This window comes from Lytechinus pictus, chromosome 16, assembly GCF_037042905.1.
Source record: "Lytechinus pictus isolate F3 Inbred chromosome 16, Lp3.0, whole genome shotgun sequence".
NCBI classification, from domain to species: domain Eukaryota; kingdom Metazoa; phylum Echinodermata; class Echinoidea; order Temnopleuroida; family Toxopneustidae; genus Lytechinus; species Lytechinus pictus.
This window is the reverse complement of record NC_087260.1, coordinates 9,440,431-9,457,338: the sequence shown is the minus strand read 5'-3', so window position 1 is coordinate 9,457,338 and position 16,908 is coordinate 9,440,431. Positions and strand designations below refer to the sequence as shown.

Here is a 16,908-nt window from a genome sequence, read left to right as displayed (position 1 = left end):
AACCAATCTTTTTTACTCGATTACCCTTATATGTCGATGTCTAAAGCAATATCCATTAACTTTCTACATGTACATGTAGGTGATGATGCCAATTCAACACATACTTCCAACACGGCCAGAGTTCATTGACCTTTAAATGACCTTTGATTTTGGCCATGTTCCTGAAACGCGCACACGGTTTCAGGGATACATTGCTGCTCTTACATACATGTATGTCCATATGTTGCACGAGATATTCAGTGATACTTGATTACTCTTACACTGTATGTCCAAGTTTAATGAATTAGATCCATACACTATCAAAGTTATGATGGTAAATTCAGCAAATACCCGAACGTGGTCAAAGTTCATCAACCTTAAATGACCTTTGACCTTAGTCATGTGACCTGAAACTCGCACAAGATGTTCAGTGATACATGATTTCTCTTACGTCTAAGTTTTATGAACTAGATCCATAAAATTTCAAAGGTATGACAATTCCTCTAATACCCCCAACATGGCCTAAGTTCGTTGACCCTCAGTGACCTTTGACCTTGGACATGTGACCTGAAACTCAGGCAGGATCTCATACTCCGAAAGGGGTCGACAGAATAAAGTTTCAGTTTCAGTTTTCAGTTTCAGTTATACGCTATTACCCTTAATATGTCTAAGTTTTATGAACTAGATCCAAATACTTTAGAAGTTTTGACATTTCAAAAACTTAACCATAGTTTAAGATTTCGATATTGATTTCCCCAACATGGTTTAAGTTCATTGACCCTATTGATCTTTGTCCTTGGATATGTGACCTGAAACTCAGGCAGGATGTTTACTTGATTACCCAGGTTAAGTCCAAGTTTCATGAACTAGGTCCATATACTTGTATCCATATATTTACTTATGATAACGGTTCAAAAACTCAACCTTGGTTAAAGGAGAATTAAACTCTTGGAGCAAGTTAGCTTTTGTGAAAGCAGAAAAATCAAAGAATAAGATCAACAAAAGTTTGAGTAAAATGGGACTAGCAATAAAAGAGTTACGAGCATTTGTATGTCGAGATCACTAATGCTATGGAGATCCTACCATTGGCAATGCGACCAAGATCTATGATGTAACAGATGAACAACTCTCCCCTTTTGGACACTGAAAATATACCCCAAAACATCTCTTTTTGCTCATTTTAATCATATGACAAACGATTCATCAATGATATAATGTTGTGAAACCTCTGTACTTGTCCTCTCATAAAGAGAACACATCACCTTGTGATAGACTCTATAAAAGTGAGAATATAAGTGAAATAAGTACTAAAGTAATGAGGGAGTTGTACGTGTGTGACATCACAGATCTTGGTCGCATTGCCAATGGGAGGATCTACATGGCATTAGTGATCTCAATATTCAAATTCTCATAACTTTCTTATTATTCATTCAATCTTCCTCAAACTTTCAACAATATGTTTATTTGATTTTTCTCTTTGATATGGATTCAGCTGGTTTCAAGGGTTTCATTCTCCTTTAAGATTTCAATATGGACGACGCTGCCGTCGCCTTTGAAAAAGCGGCGCCTATAGTCTCTCTGCTCTGCAGGCGAGACAAAAATGTTGAACGTAAATTTAAAGCGAGAATACCAAAAGATTTTGCGGCCTTTAGACCAACAACACTCATTTTTACTTCAGATACAATCTCCAATACATTTTCGCTACTTCCCGTTCCCTTGAATATTCACATAGTAGAAGTCCACCCCCAACAAAAAGTTAATTTGAATAACAGAGAGAAAAAAAAATTTAACACGCATGAAATTTTGCTGCATTTCAAAAAAATTGCACATCATGGTCGGTGATTTGGTATGCAATTGAGGTTAATTGCCAATTTGTCCACTGCCAACTCGTCCACTCACCACGTGGTCTACCTTCAGTACAATGCCATTTCATCCATCAACATTTCTTGTAACAACCATATGGTCCAATAATCATTTGGTCCAATCATCACTTCGTCTAACCACCAGTTCTTTTAATACCATTTTGTGTAATAACCAGTTGGTCTAATACCCATTTTCTTTTCACTCATTTTGCACAATTAACACGTTTTTGGTTTAATTAGACCAAATGGTAAATGGACTAATGGCTATTAGACCAACTGGTTATCAGGCAGAATGGCATTAGGCTAAATGAAAGTAGACCATGTGGTGAGTGGACGAACTGATGGTAGACCAAAGTAGACGAGTTGGCAATTGGACGAATTGGCATTAGACGAATTGGAAATAAACCGCCAATGAGGGGGCAGATGACATCACCCACTATTTCTTTAGATATATTATAACAAGTGGAATGCCTCTGGCCGTCTCACCTGCATCACGAGATTCAATATAGCAGCAGTGCTGATTTTGAAAACTACTATAACTCGCACAAGATGTTCAGTGATACTTGGTTACTCTTATTTCCACGTTTTATGAACTAGACCAATACACTTATAGAGATATAATGGCAATTCAACAAATACCCCCAACGTGGCCAAAGTTCTTTGACCTTACATGACCTTTGACCTTGATCATGTGACCTGAAACTCGCACAGGATGTTCAGTGATACTTGATTACTATTATGTCCAAGTTTTATGAACTAGACCAACACACTTTCAAATTTATGGCTGTAATTCAACAAATACCCCAATTTGGCCAAAGTTCATTGACCCTAAATGACCTTTGACCTTGATCATGTGACCTGAAACTTGCACAGGATGTTCAGTAATACTTGATTACTATTATGTCCAAGTTTCATGAATCAGATCCATAAACTTTCAAAGTTATGATGGAAATTCAACAGATACCCCCAATTCGGCCAAAGTTCATTGACCCTAAATGACCTTTGACCTTGGTCATGTGACGTGAAACTCATGCAGGATGTTCAGTGATACTTGATTAACCTTATGTATAAGTTTCATGAACTAGGTCCATATATTTTCTAAGTTATGATGACATTTCAAAAACTTAACCTTAGGTTAAGATTTTGATGTTGATTCCCCCAACATGGTCTAAGTTCATTGACCCTAAATGACCTTTGACCTTGGTCATGTGACATGAAACTCAGGCAGGATGTTCAGTAATACTTGATTAACCTTATGGCCAAGTTTCATGAACTAGGTCCATATACTTTCTAAGTTATGCTGTCATTTCAAAAACTTAACCTCAGGTTAAGATTTGGTGTTGACGCCGCCGTCGCCGTCGCCGCCGCCGTCGGAAAAGCGGCGCCTATAGTCTCACTCTGCTATGCAGGTGAGACAAAAATGTATGAAATTGAAAGATTCTAATTTTCTCCTCACTTTCCTGTGAAACAAAGTTTCATTCCTTCCTTACATGATTAATTCACATACCTCTTTTTTGATTATTTCTGCTACTACAGTTATGAGTGCTTGTTTGGCTCTTGCAGAAACCTTGCACAGAGCCCTGAGCCCGACCGAAAATCGGCCCTCCGATAGGCAGGTGATGGCTTTGTCTAATGGATCGTCTTCAATTCTGCGATTCTTAGGTTTCTTCTTCAAGGGTCGGCTTGAATTCTGCGATTCCTGGGTTTCTTCTTGTTCCATATCACTCCAATCTTGAACCTCATCTCCAATCTCCATGGGAATCGCACTTGTGGATGGTACAGTTCCGTCTCCTCCTTCAACTTTCTGAGGGCGAGGTTTCTTTTGGGCTTTACTCTTACGCAAAAGAATTTTCTCAGACTTCAAAATCCTCCTCGCTATTTTTTGCCCAGTCTTTCGCCCGATCGTTGTGAGCATGACAGTATTCTTGACGATGTCGCGTGAACATTTTCCGCACACAACATTGTCCATGCACACAGGTCCTCCACAGAATTTCTCGGCTGTTCTCGGGGTTGTAAAATGACGAAGTGTATGCCGACCATATCCCGTTTTCGGCCCTTTTATTTTTACAAAGGGAGTCTTACACATTGCACAATCTGATAAATTCATGCTAGGAGTCTTACCCGCAGCACTTTTTGATGCATTCATGTTGGGCGTCCCACCCGTAGCACTTTGTGAGGTACTCATGTTGGGCGTCCCACCCGTAGCATTTTGTGATGCATTCATGTTGGGCGTTCTACCCGTAGTACTTTGTGATGCATTCATGTTGGGCGTCCTACATGTACCTGTGACCCTTTGCAATGTATTCATGTTGAGAATCCAAGCTGTAGCACTTTGTGATGCATTCGTGTTGGGCGTCCTACCCGTAGCACTTTGTGATGTATTCATGTTGAGAATCCAACCCGTAGCACTTTTGGAGAGAGTCCCACACGTAGCGCTTCCTGATGAATTCATGTTGCGTTGGGAGTCCCACCCGTAGCACTTCCTGATGCATTCATCATGAAAGATGACGGATTAGGAAAAACCCTTCTGTTGCACAATGAATGACGATTTATACGAAGATTGAAGAGAGAAGTTGTACAGTCGTATGGCTTTCTGCAAAAAATAAATAAATATATATTTGTATATATTTTATAGTTTGTTGTTTGCCTCACGGCATACTTGGCAGGGTGTATTACTCAGTGGGTAGCATAATGTTACCCTAAATATAAGTGCACCATTATTCAAACTATTACAAGAATGGAATTAATAAGTAAACCCTCAATCTACTAACAAGAAATTATATTATTTAACTCTTACTCTGCCAGGCCCAATACCCCTCTACTGCCAGGGATATTCGAGGGAATCCTAAATTGACCGAAATGTAAGCAGCGACTGATTTTAAAACGGTCATAATTCTTTACCCGTACGTTGTATAGTAAAACTTTCTACACATGAACTGATGCATGGTTCATGGGCTTTATGGTCGTGTTATTATCTTTCATATTCGCGTTTGGAAAAATGGAGAAAAGATGTAATATTTTACATCATTTTTTTTTTCAATAAGTAAAACCTAGAAAATTATGATTTCATGAACATTTCAAAGAGTAAATAACCTGAGGAATTGTAGAGATACCAAGAAATTAAGAAGATAAAATGAAAGTTCAATGTTTACCCTTTCGAATGACGTATCTATTGATGAAATTGAACAAACAAAAATGACGAAAAATAATGCTCCTTTGAATGAAATACTATTTTGATATTCAAGTTATTTCCTCTGAAGTACGAGAAAGCGACCTGTTCCAAAAAAGGGCATTGTCGCCAATCAATTGACCAATCACAGCACAGCTGCGATCCCCAAGCAAACACACACAATAATATATTAGAGCCATGTATCTTCCAAGTGCGGCCAACTGTACCCTTTCGTTCGTGTAGTCTTCAAAATAAGACTCTGTAATTTTTTTTTATTCGTAGTGTAACAAAGAAAGTTATTGCCAGTCAGGAGACAAAATATAAAAGAACTAAAGATGATATATTGAAATATATATAAAGAGGGGTCGGACAGTTTCAATACTGACAAGTTTGGGGTATAAAATCCCACAATATAATATTTTTCGTGAATCAAAGAAGAGGGAATGCAAATCAGTTACAAACAAAAAATCAATACAAATTTTCAAAAAGAAAATAGGCCTATTTGTTCTGTATTACTGGTCTGACCAAAGTAGCCACCTGTTAACATTCTACGTGACTACATTCTTTTGTTCATGCCACCAAGTCATGAACAATAGATGCCCAGACTCTCTTTCATGAGGAATCTCTAATCCGCGCTCCCTCCTGACCTATTATCTAGGAGAGTAATTTAGCACAGGATGTTCATAGAAATCAAATTGCCTAAACAGATACCTATTCATGAGCATAAATGTTTAATGTTTCATTTGTGAACTGATGAGCTTAATTTCTTTTCATGTGCATGCATACTGTAACTTAAGATTGGAAGAAATCATGTAAATGGTGAACACTTTACTAACATGAATATCAGCAGTCAGACCGCAGCTCGCGCGATAATGAGCATATTCACGGAAATTTATTCAGCGGCCCTCTAGCGGTCTCCGAAGGAAAACGTGCGATCAATTTGGCTTGATTTTCCCACTGAATTGGAGGGGCTGAAGTTATAGCTCTGTACTGGTCGCTAACTTCAGTTTACGTCGAAACGAATTGTGGTAAGTTATTCTCAAGACCTTCATCTACAGTTTGGTATATAATTTTCCATATTTCGACATTTCCAACCTACCATTTTTACCTCTTTAATTGATGCTTATTTTAGTAATATTTTAACTGCGATTTTGTAGTCGGAATTTCACTTTTGGTTCCTGACTTTGCTACATAACCATATTGTTTCGATCAGGATTTTTTAGAAAGATGAAAAGTCACTGTTCAAAATATGTCAGAACCAACTTGACGCAAACTCACCTTATATTTTTATTTTAGAGAAAATGATACCCTAAAAATCGAGAAATTTACGTTTTACCCGGAAGTAACCTTATCGTTCACTCCACGATGGCGCGAAATAATGCCAAAATTACGTTCGTCGCGGGTTGGTAGAATTTCGCCTTTGGTCCCATACGTTGAAACTTCTGTAATGATGGCAGATGGCTCGCATTATATGTGTCTGTGGACGGTGGACTTGTTTTTTTTTAATTAAGACTCAATATAAACGAAGTTTAATAAGTAGATCCCTTCTAAAGTTTTATTCAATGATTATCAGGTTTCCGAATTCCATCAAGTTTTTATTATAGATTGAGATATTTCTTGATTTATGTTGAAAATTGTTAACCTTTTTTCTTAATTAGTCGAAGTTGAGCCCCATGATGATTTTTGCCCCAGCCCAGGCTGCGGTTAAGAATTAAATGATGATTAGCTCAGACAGTCTACTCTAGAGACTATAAACAGTTTAAAGTCAAACTAAAAAGTCTGGTACTACCGTACTCAGTAGTATTTATAAACCATTTTGTTCAAATAAAAAAATTGTGGCTGTCACAGACAGTACTTAGACTTAACTTAGTTAGTCTCTTAATTGACGTACATGTAACATAATTCATACTTTGAATGGTTATTTAGTAATTTAGACTATTTCTCTCTTTTTTTGTCTCTTCTACACACAGATCTGCATACTTGCTGACTCTGGTCTCTGCTTGCTATTTCATTCTGGGAGAGTCCATCATGTACTATAATGGTCAGACCATGATTTCGACAAAGCCCTTATTTCGTTTGCAAATTTTGGACTGATACAACAGAAAATTTATCTTTATCGATATTGGAAACAAAAAAATTAGAGCACAGTTTTGGGAAGGACTAAGAATACTGACTTGGACAGGAATACAGCTTGACAAAAATAAAAATTCACAATTCAAAACCAAAGAACATTTTTAATGTTACTAATAGTGCATTGCAAGAAACTTTCTACTCAATCACACATTCCAAAATTAAGGGTAAGTCCTTTGATTAAACACAAACATGTAGTTGATTTGCAATTGAAATTGAACATAAGTTTCTTGCAATGCCCCATAATCATATTTTGTTCTCAAGCAACTCTGTTATATGTTATCTAATGTGCTGAAGGTTAAGTGCCATGTATGTTCACAATTTTTTTTTTCGAAGGTATAATATATTTGTCCTTTTAAACGGTATTTGAATGTGGTTACGCCTTGTTTTTGTTTTCCACAGTAATTATTGCATATATGAACAGAAGTGAAATATTTGTTGTGAAGCACTGTATGAATGTTGTGTGATCATGGAGCTATGGTGTGATGGTATTATGATTAATTCATCATTTTTGTTATAAGACTGTAAACATGGTGGATGTGAGGGAGTGGCCTGGATGAAAGGAAAGTGAGCATGTGTCCAATTACGGATTTGCATATGTTTAGACAATTTTGTTCGTGGATAAATATTAATGTGCATTCCCTATTCCAAGCAAAGAGTAAAGGAGAAGTGCACCCCACCAAAAAATTAATTTGAATTTAAAGAAAAATAAAGTATTGCAGAAAATTTCATAAAAACTATGATTCAAAATTAAAAAAATTACTATTTTGACATTGAGAAATTTGCCTAATTTTATAAAACAATTATATGCTCATCTTGGTCAATGTGCAAATTACAGACCCGATTATGTCACAAGCACTCTAATTTCTTGTGTATTTTTTTGTTTGATACATGTACATGACATGTATATTTTATTTTAATTTTCATTAACAGATTTTGAGAGGGATTTTAATTCCTCCATTAACATTCGTAGTTTCCATAAATGTAACCTATTGTGATTCGAGGAAGATTTTTTAGATCAAATTTGCTAAAATTTATATAATAAAAATGCAACAAAAATTTAAAAAGTAATGTGATGTGAGTGACATAATAAACTCTATTTGCATACCATTGTTTTGTGTATATAACTGTTTTGTGTTAAAAAAGGGAAATTTCTGTATTTATTCAAATAATTTTTTGTTGATGTGCACTTGACCTTTAACTCACTTCCCTTCCCACCCCTGCCCAAATAAGTGTAATAAAGAACTTGAAAATCAAAAGCAGTGATTAAGAAGAAGTAAGAATTAATCATAGAGCTATTAATAGCTCCATGATTTAATAAATACAGGCCTAAATAGAACTTCACATGAAAGTATTAAGAGAATAAAGCTGGGTAGGAACGATGAAGGAATATGATTTAAAGAAAAAGCATAAACATATCCCCATCACCCCCCCCCAAAAAAAAAAAAAAAAAAAGAAACAGTTCGGTGGGTTCGAACCAGGGTCCTTGCACGCCCCAAAACAATGCGCTTACGCAATTCGCCATCGATCTTTCCATACTACTTCCGGGTTTTTTAAGCTAGATATGAAATGTTGCAAGTCTGTGCGCCGCTGTTGACCAATCAGAACCAGAGCTGCCAACATTGGGATGATAGAATCCAGTAGATTTCGCGGAGGTATGATTTTGTGAGGGAGCGGCGGAACGTTGTCCCACGGATGGGAGTTTTGGGTAGCAAAACACATTAAGAAACAACATTTGATAGTAACCGACAGCTGTCTAAACCATCAAAAAAAATTCTGATAGATGAAATGCACATTAGGGAGAATTCATGAATTGTCATTGACTAAATATACACTTCAGGCAATACAGTAGATTTTTTAAATAATTCATAAAAGAATGCATTCAACATGAAAATACCTTTGCTTTAATTGGCCAGAGGGGGAAGGGGCTGCAGTAGTGGTAAACATGGTAAATGAGCTTTATATGTGGACTGTTTAAAGTCTCTGAGGGATTCCTGTGAAAACTGTCACACAGTCCCATTCTGCTTGAAAAGTATCTTTATACTTCGACAAGTATTTTGTCGTCTTGGTCTTGGATGACTCCATCTCCATGATCTCCATGGTCACTGGCGATGCGATTGTAGTGTGGATGAATCGGGACGGGGCGTGCTTCGCACAGCTCAGCCAGCCAGCGCCAGGCTAGCTCACTCACGAAAGAGAAAATGTTCGAATCCGATCAACCCAAGTGAAAGTAGGCGAAAAAATCTCCACTTTGCTTCTAATTCTTCAGGATTGTCAATAAAATTATTCCTGAAACTGAAAGTCGAGGTGTAAAAGTAATCCACTTGTTAATCCCATCGTTGATCCACAGTTTCAGCTCGAATAAGGCGCAAGCAAGCTTACGAAAAATGCCTCGCAGTGCTCGTGAACTTTCCTTCTCGGAGCTTCCTGGCGCGCGCAGCGCGGCCGGCTGGAGCCCCGCCGGGGCGCAGCGGGGGCCATGTGCATGGAGTACCGCTGAAGAGTTTTCATCACACATTGCAGAACCCGGAAATAAAATGGCTTGTTAGACTACTTTACCAGTCGTTCAGTAAAATTATCTTCATTTACATGGGAAATCAATGTACGATTATACAAAAACTGGTAGAAGTTACTGGGTAAAATGAAAATGTGATAAGGAGGTTCCACGTGGGTGTTAGGGAGTTGAACATGCTAGACTCGTTAAACAGTCGTTTGTATGAATTTTACAATTTAACAGCTAAAAATCCTGATTATCCGGGAGATTTTGGCATGGGGTCGGGAGAACGGGAGATTGGATCGCAATCCAGTATTCTCCCGCAGGATCCGGGAGACTTGGAAGCTCTGCAGAACGCGTCGGCAATTCTACTGCAATTCCAATCATTTTGTGATGGACATTGCCGTGGTTTTTTGTGGTTCCTGACTTTGCTACATCATGAAATTTCATAATTCTTTTTCAGTCGTAAAGAAGAATGTCTACGCTTTATATTGATTATAATATCAATTTGACGCAAGTGTAATTTCGGTGCAAAAATGCGCTCTGTTTATTCACATATATTTCTTGAAAAAAATCATTTTTTCTAAGCTAAATATCGGTCTTCAAAATACATTAAATGTGCTTTTTATTTAGCTGATCAGAAATTTCAAAGTTTTATCTATAAAATAAGACCAATTTTGTGAGGAATAAACGATTCTAAGAGCAAAAAACACCGATCGGAAAGTTCGTCTTCACAGCTCATTACGTATGCATAACCACGGACGGCTATGCATACCGCTGAATAAAATAGAGCACTTTCGGACGGGCTGCGGACTGACTGTCAGTATGTAGGACTAGAGTGAAATTTCATGGTATCTTTGGAAGAGTTTTAAAAGGTGAAGAAATAAAATATCATCATTGATTTTAACATATTTTGTCAATATCATACTAATAATTAACATACATGAAAATCAAGCTAAAAAATTATTTGTCCGGGGGTCAAACTCAAGGTCAAAGTAAAGGTCAAAGGTCACAACCTTATAAATTGCTCCAATACATTATTTGATGCATGTTTTGGATTCCTCTCTGAATTTCCTAATAAATGGTACCTGTTTCATGAAAATTGGTCAACACGTTACGACGCAGTGGCCATTGAAAGTTGAGGGTCACGCCCATTTTTGTCAAAACAAGGAGAAAAGGGCGGGCCGTAGCGCGAGAACCGACGGACCAATTGGACAAATTTTTTTGTTTTGTGCGTGGACCATGGTGAATTTTATGTGTACCAATTTACAACGAATTCCGAGAGGGTCGGGTGCAAAATTGCACATTCATTGGGTGAATTGGCATGGAATGACCCCTCACTGAGGTCAGAAGCCCATTTGTTTTGTGTGTGATTGACAACAAAAATCCTTATCAAAACAAAAGTAGACGGTGAATTTTAAAAGCAGACGGTGAAAAGGGGTAATTTTTCATGAGGAATCTGCTTATCACATTTTTATTTGCCGTCAAGTTAATCCTTTTGCAGCAAATGTAAACAAAGGAATTGGACTCCAAAACTGGAGACTTTCTCTGAAATCGGATACCCAAATTCTTTACAAAAGTCTCTGATAAGATATTGGAGATAATCTCCAACAGTGACATTGGAGACGGTCTCCGAATCCATTATTGGCCGTGCGCCTCTAGGATATTTTCTTCTAACTCTAAGTTCTTGGTTAAGGATTAGCCTAGGCCTATTAGAATATTAATTACAAATTAGTGAAAGACAAATTGTTCAAATATTAAAATTGGCATAGTTTTTATCGTTTGAAAACAAACTAAGTGCGTAGCTTTAGGTCCCCCCATCATACATACTCGTCATGCAACAGGCCCCAGGACCGGACTCGTCCGTGTTAACCCAGGGCCAGGGCACTCATGGGATCAATGCATCTCGCGTGCGAAGGATTCATATGCACATGGTGCACGCGAATTTTTCACACCCTTTTTACTAAAATAACTATGCCATTCCTTTTAAAATAATGTTTCTAATTGTGCTATGACACTTACCGAACCATATGGATCGTTTCTTGTCTTCTCTTTGGTGTGTTTTTAAGAAAAAAAAAGCATTTTCTCGTGATCTTCACGTAGATACCGCAGGGTCATCGTGGTTGTAAACTTTTGCTTAAAGAGGGCGCGCGATATTATTCACAAGATGTTTGTTTACGGTTCTGCAGCTTGTACTGCTAGCTGCATTTTAGACGCTCAGCATTATTTTCCTCTTTCTGTTTTTTTTTTTGCTGTCAAGCGGTATTTTCTATTGTAGCGCCATCAGCGATGATGAAATGTAAAGAGTCGCCTTGAAATGAAGAAAAATTATGTCACATTAATTCGTTAGTTTGTTTCCTATTTTTTTGCACTTTTTTCTTCTTCCTCATCTATGATCAAAGGTGAATACCTTTTTTTGATATCTGTTCTAAAAGCTGGACATTTTAAATATTTTGTTCAAGTAAATAAATCAACAGGATAGTAATAAAAATGCGATAGAGCTGCCCGAGCTGAAAATTCTGATACAAGGACTTGAAAATAAAACATTCTGAGCACTTTTTATAACCATGATGAGGAGACCTATATATATATATATATATATATATATATGTATATATGAAATAAGCTAACACGAAAAAAAAACGTTTTGGGGACTGTTAAATAAGAATTCATGAGTGGGATAGGTAACTATCTATTCTATTCTTGTTCGTTTTCTATTATTATTTGTGTGTTGTGTTTATTTTTCTTGAAGCACCAAAAGGTGGACATGTCCGCTAAGATATATTAACGAAGTCACCATTATTATCACAAGCTAACGGATCAAAATGCGAGCGTGAAACGTGAGCTTCTTTTTTTCTTAATTCAGTCTTAACGATACTTTTTCATCATATTTTAAAGGTGAATCTCATGATTCAAAATGATAAATGCTTGTCGCATGGGCAGAAATAGCAGGACCAATAGTTATTTTCAATATTCCGAACTGCATTCTGGACGTTGTATAAGCGCCTTTGTATAACAATTAAAAGGGTAGGCCTATTTACCTTACAAATTAAGCGAGCGCTGAACTTTTGGACATTTAAACCTCAACAAATGGACATTTTTAAAATATGAACAACATCATAAATGTCACTTACAAAAATGATGCCAGCGCGAAGCTCGCGCTTAGAGTTTTTTATATTGATGACAGGACTGTATCTAAATGAAAAATAATGCGAGGGCATTTGCGCTTAAGATTTAAATTTGGGATTTGAAAAGTCCGACAGATTACCTATACTTTTAAAAGAGGAATGACCTCCAGAATTCAAGCGCGAAGCGCCAGTAGATTTATGTTGAAGTTTAGACCTAGAACAGGGACGTTGAACCTTTATAATCATGAAAAAGATGGTATCTTTATAAATAAAACATGGGAGTCTAATTTTGTTTTAGTGTTAATATTCAGATCTTCAAACTTGACATTTTCCTATCCCCTTCATGATTCATCATCCCCTCTCCTCCCTTTCCCCATTTTCGTTCTCCCTTCTTTTCTTCTCTCCCTCCCCTACTCTTTTCTCGCTCTTTCCATTTTTCTTTCCCTCTCCCTTCCCCTCTTCCATTCTTTTGTTTTCTTTCTATTTTATGGTCTCCTTTTCCCTCTCTCTCCTTTACCTTTCCCCCTCCCCTGATCTGTCTTTTCTTGTCTCTCCTTCCCTTTCCCCCCCCCCTCCATTCCCTTTCTCGCTTTTTCCTTTCTCTTCTTTTCTTTCCTTTCTCCCTCCCCTACTCTTTTCTCGCTCTTTCCATTTTTCTTTCCCTCTCCCTTCCCCTCTTCCTTTCTTTTGTTTTCTTTCTATTTTATGGTCTCCTTTTCCCTCTCTCTCCTTTACCTTTCACCCTCCCCTGATCTGTCTTTCATTGTCTCTCCTTTCCTCTCCCGCCCCCTCCATTCCCTTTCTCGCTTTTTCCTTTCCCTTCTTTTCTTTCCTTTCTCCCTCCCCTACGACTTGAATCGAGAATGTTCGATAGGAAAATTTCGCATTTCGATTGTTGTTTGCGTAATTTCCACCGCAGTATGAGGATGACCAAGGACGGATTGAACGAAGTATCCTGGTTGAGATTTGGAGGTAAGCGATAAAAACACCTTAATAAATAATTTATAATTCCTTTTTCAAATATACTTAAAATTAAATCATACGATCAAGATTAACATAGGCCTAGTGCTTTAATTTTAGTGGACAAATATTGAAAGGCTTGGCGTAGTTTAGTCCCTCACATTCTTGTGATGAATGAAAACGTCAAAATGCACTATGAAATCACATGTGTTGTGCGAGGTTAGTATACTAACCTCGCATGTTGTGTGAGTGGGGCCAGGGCCAGGGCCAGGCATGCCAGGTCTGAAGCTCCCGCCTTCTTTGCGGGCGCGGGCGGGAGCTCCCTGCCTGGGTTACGTCCGTGTTTAATGCTTATGATTGTGGTCCCCTTAAACTAAAGGCTTAATGCGGCAGCCCGAACACTGTCTGTGTTTACACTTTACAGCCTAACGTTAGACCTAGTCAAGTAGAATTAGAATATTGAGGTTCTTATATAATTCCGGGAACTTGCTTTGGACTTACAAACAGTTGGGCTTACCTATCTTCAGATTCTTCTTCTTCTTCTTCAAGCTACACTGCCTCCTTCAATCCTGAAGATTCTTGCAGTATTGTAGTACGTACCGCGTACCGGGGATCGGACCGCGCAGATTCGCAGCATTGACTTTCCCGTCTGTTACCGACTTTTAAAAACTAGATTTTTATAGCTGTTAACTATGAGGCGCCGATTGTGCCACTATTATTTAGAACAATTATTTGTTATATAATCATTATTTATTAAATAATAACTATTATATATATATAATTTACATTTTATTTGTAAATAACTACTATTATATAAAATAACATTTCTAATTATTTATATATAATTCCAAGTAATACTTCATTATTTGTAAATAATAATAGTTCGACATACCATTATTTATAAATAATGATTATTTGTTTTTCATTATTTATAAATAATGATTATTTGTTTTTCATTATTCATAAATAATGATTATTTGTTTTTTATTATTTATAAATAATGACACTATACATACTTCATTATTTATAAATAATGACACTATACTTCATTATTTATGACACTAGCTACATGCTTCATTATTTATAAATAATTGCAATTCGTTTTTCCATTATGTATAAATAATGATTATTTGTTTTTCACTATTTATAAATAATGATTATTTGTTTTTCATTATTTATAAATAATGATTATTTGTTTTTCATTATTTATAAATAATGATTATTTGTTTTTCATTTTTTATAAATAATGATTATTTGTTTTTTATTATTTATAAATAATGACACTATACATACTTCATTATTTATAAATAATGATTTTCGTTTTTCATTATTTATAAATAATGACTTTACATACTTCATTATTTATAAATAATTGCAATTCGTTTTTCCATTATTTATAAACAAGTTTTCTATTTTTTATAAATAATAATTATTTATTAACAATGCCAGTGCACATTTCTTTAATTTATGAATAATTTGTTGAGTTTTTCATTGTTTATATATAATGATTATTTGTTAAATAATGAAAACGTCTACTTCATTATTTATAAATAATTTTTTCGAGTGCACCATTATTCTCATTATTTATAAATAATCATTATTTAATGTTCGAGTTTTCCATTATTTATAAATAAAGATTATTTGTTAAATAATGAATTATCTACCTCATTATTTATAAATAATGAAAATTCATCGTGTTTCATTATCTTCTTCTTCTTCTTCTTCCTATATAAGTACATACCACCTGTGGTGTATTGTCGTACTGTATTGTGGACTTGAATGCTGAGTGCTGAGTATCCACCGTTGAAGTTGTGGTAAAAAAAGCCAACATATATATAATATTTACATATTTACAAACAAATGCAGACTAACATAGTCTGACATGTTATTGAATATGTTTGCTGAGGTGCTGTCTACGACGTCCTGAGGTAGGGAATTCCATAACCTGGCAGCTAGTGGCAGGAAAGAAGGAATTTTTGTAACATTCCGTATTTGCAAATGGAATCATGAGTTTTTGAGAATTGACCTCGGGATTTGAAGGATGAGTGTTTCAGTTGTTGCTTGACGTCTACAAGATTATTAATGATGCTATACATTAGTAGAGTCTTGGCTTGGGTCCTACGCTCTTGAAGGGTTTGCCATGCACTGTAGTTGTTGAATCATAGCAGAAATGCTGCTTGTAGTTCGGTAGTCGTGACAAACATAGCGTGCGTACCTGTGTTGTATCATTTCCAGATTTCTGACTGAGTGAATGGGTCCCAGATCTCAGATGCATACTCCATTATTGGCCTCAGGAGCATCTTGTAACAAATGACCTTAGTGTTTCTTGGACAGCTTGTGAGATTTCTTTGCAGAAAACATCTGGTATTATTTGCTTATGGAGTCTACATGGGCGTTCCAACTTAGATTATTGCTAAAGGTTATGCCGAGGTATTTGGCATTACCTTTTTCTTCCAGAGCTTGGCCGTGGATGAAGTACCTGTTGTGTGGAAAAAATTTCTTCCTTGTAATGTGTAAAACCTGGCACTTTCCGGGATGGAATGTCATACCCGGCCCAGTCCCTCTCCCATTGCTGCAGAGCATCAAGATCATGCTGCAGATCTTCGGCGTCTTCTCGTGAACTGATGGGATGGTATAGGGCACAGTCGTCAGCAAAAAGACGAACTGAAGAGCCATTGGTCACATACTCTGGCAAGTCATTTATGTACAGGAGAAAGAGCAAAGGACCGACGACACTAGCTCCCCTGCGGTACTCCTGAGAGGACAGTTGCTGGTTCTGATGTTGCTCCATCAATAACAACTCGTTGACTGCGTTGAGACAAAAAGTCAGCAAGCCAAATATGTACTTCATCCCTTATACCATAGTATCCAACCTTGTACAGCAGTCTTTGATGGGGAACTTTGTCAAACGCCTTGGAAAAATCTAACAAGATTGCATCAGTTTGTCCTCTCCTGTCGATTGTTGAAGCTATATAGATCATCAACAAATTTAACTAACTGTGTTACACAGGATCTCCTTTTCCGGAAGCCATGTTGGGCATCAGATAGTGTATGATATGCAAGTCCAGGTGTTTCATGATGCTGCTACACACAATATGTTCTAAGGTTTTGCATACTATCGAAGTGAGTGATACAGGTCTGTATTTCTCTGGCAGCGATATATCACCCTTCTTAAAGACTGGGACA

General features: G+C 36.8%; 1 protein-coding gene and 1 long non-coding RNA gene across 2 annotated transcripts in view; one reads left to right on the top strand and one right to left on the bottom strand.

Annotated features, from left to right (window-relative positions):
• LOC135156975 (uncharacterized) overlaps positions 1–14,418 on the bottom strand; it is a 41,107-nt gene extending 26,689 nt beyond the window's left edge. Inside the window, exons 1-2 of the mRNA XM_064111203.1 lie at positions 14,240–14,418; positions 3,349–4,434 (exon numbers count right to left, since the gene is read on the bottom strand). Coding sequence (XP_063967273.1) covers positions 3,349–4,293 — 945 coding nt within the window. The 5' untranslated portion in view covers positions 4,294–4,434; positions 14,240–14,418. The remainder of the gene's footprint in view (positions 1–3,348; positions 4,435–14,239) is intronic.
• LOC135157013 (uncharacterized) lies at positions 5,864–7,505 on the top strand. The gene is made up of 2 exons (XR_010296092.1): positions 5,864–6,038; positions 6,981–7,505. It is a non-coding gene; the product is annotated as an uncharacterized LOC135157013 (long non-coding RNA).
• Positions 14,419–16,908: the final 2,490 nt, after the last annotated feature.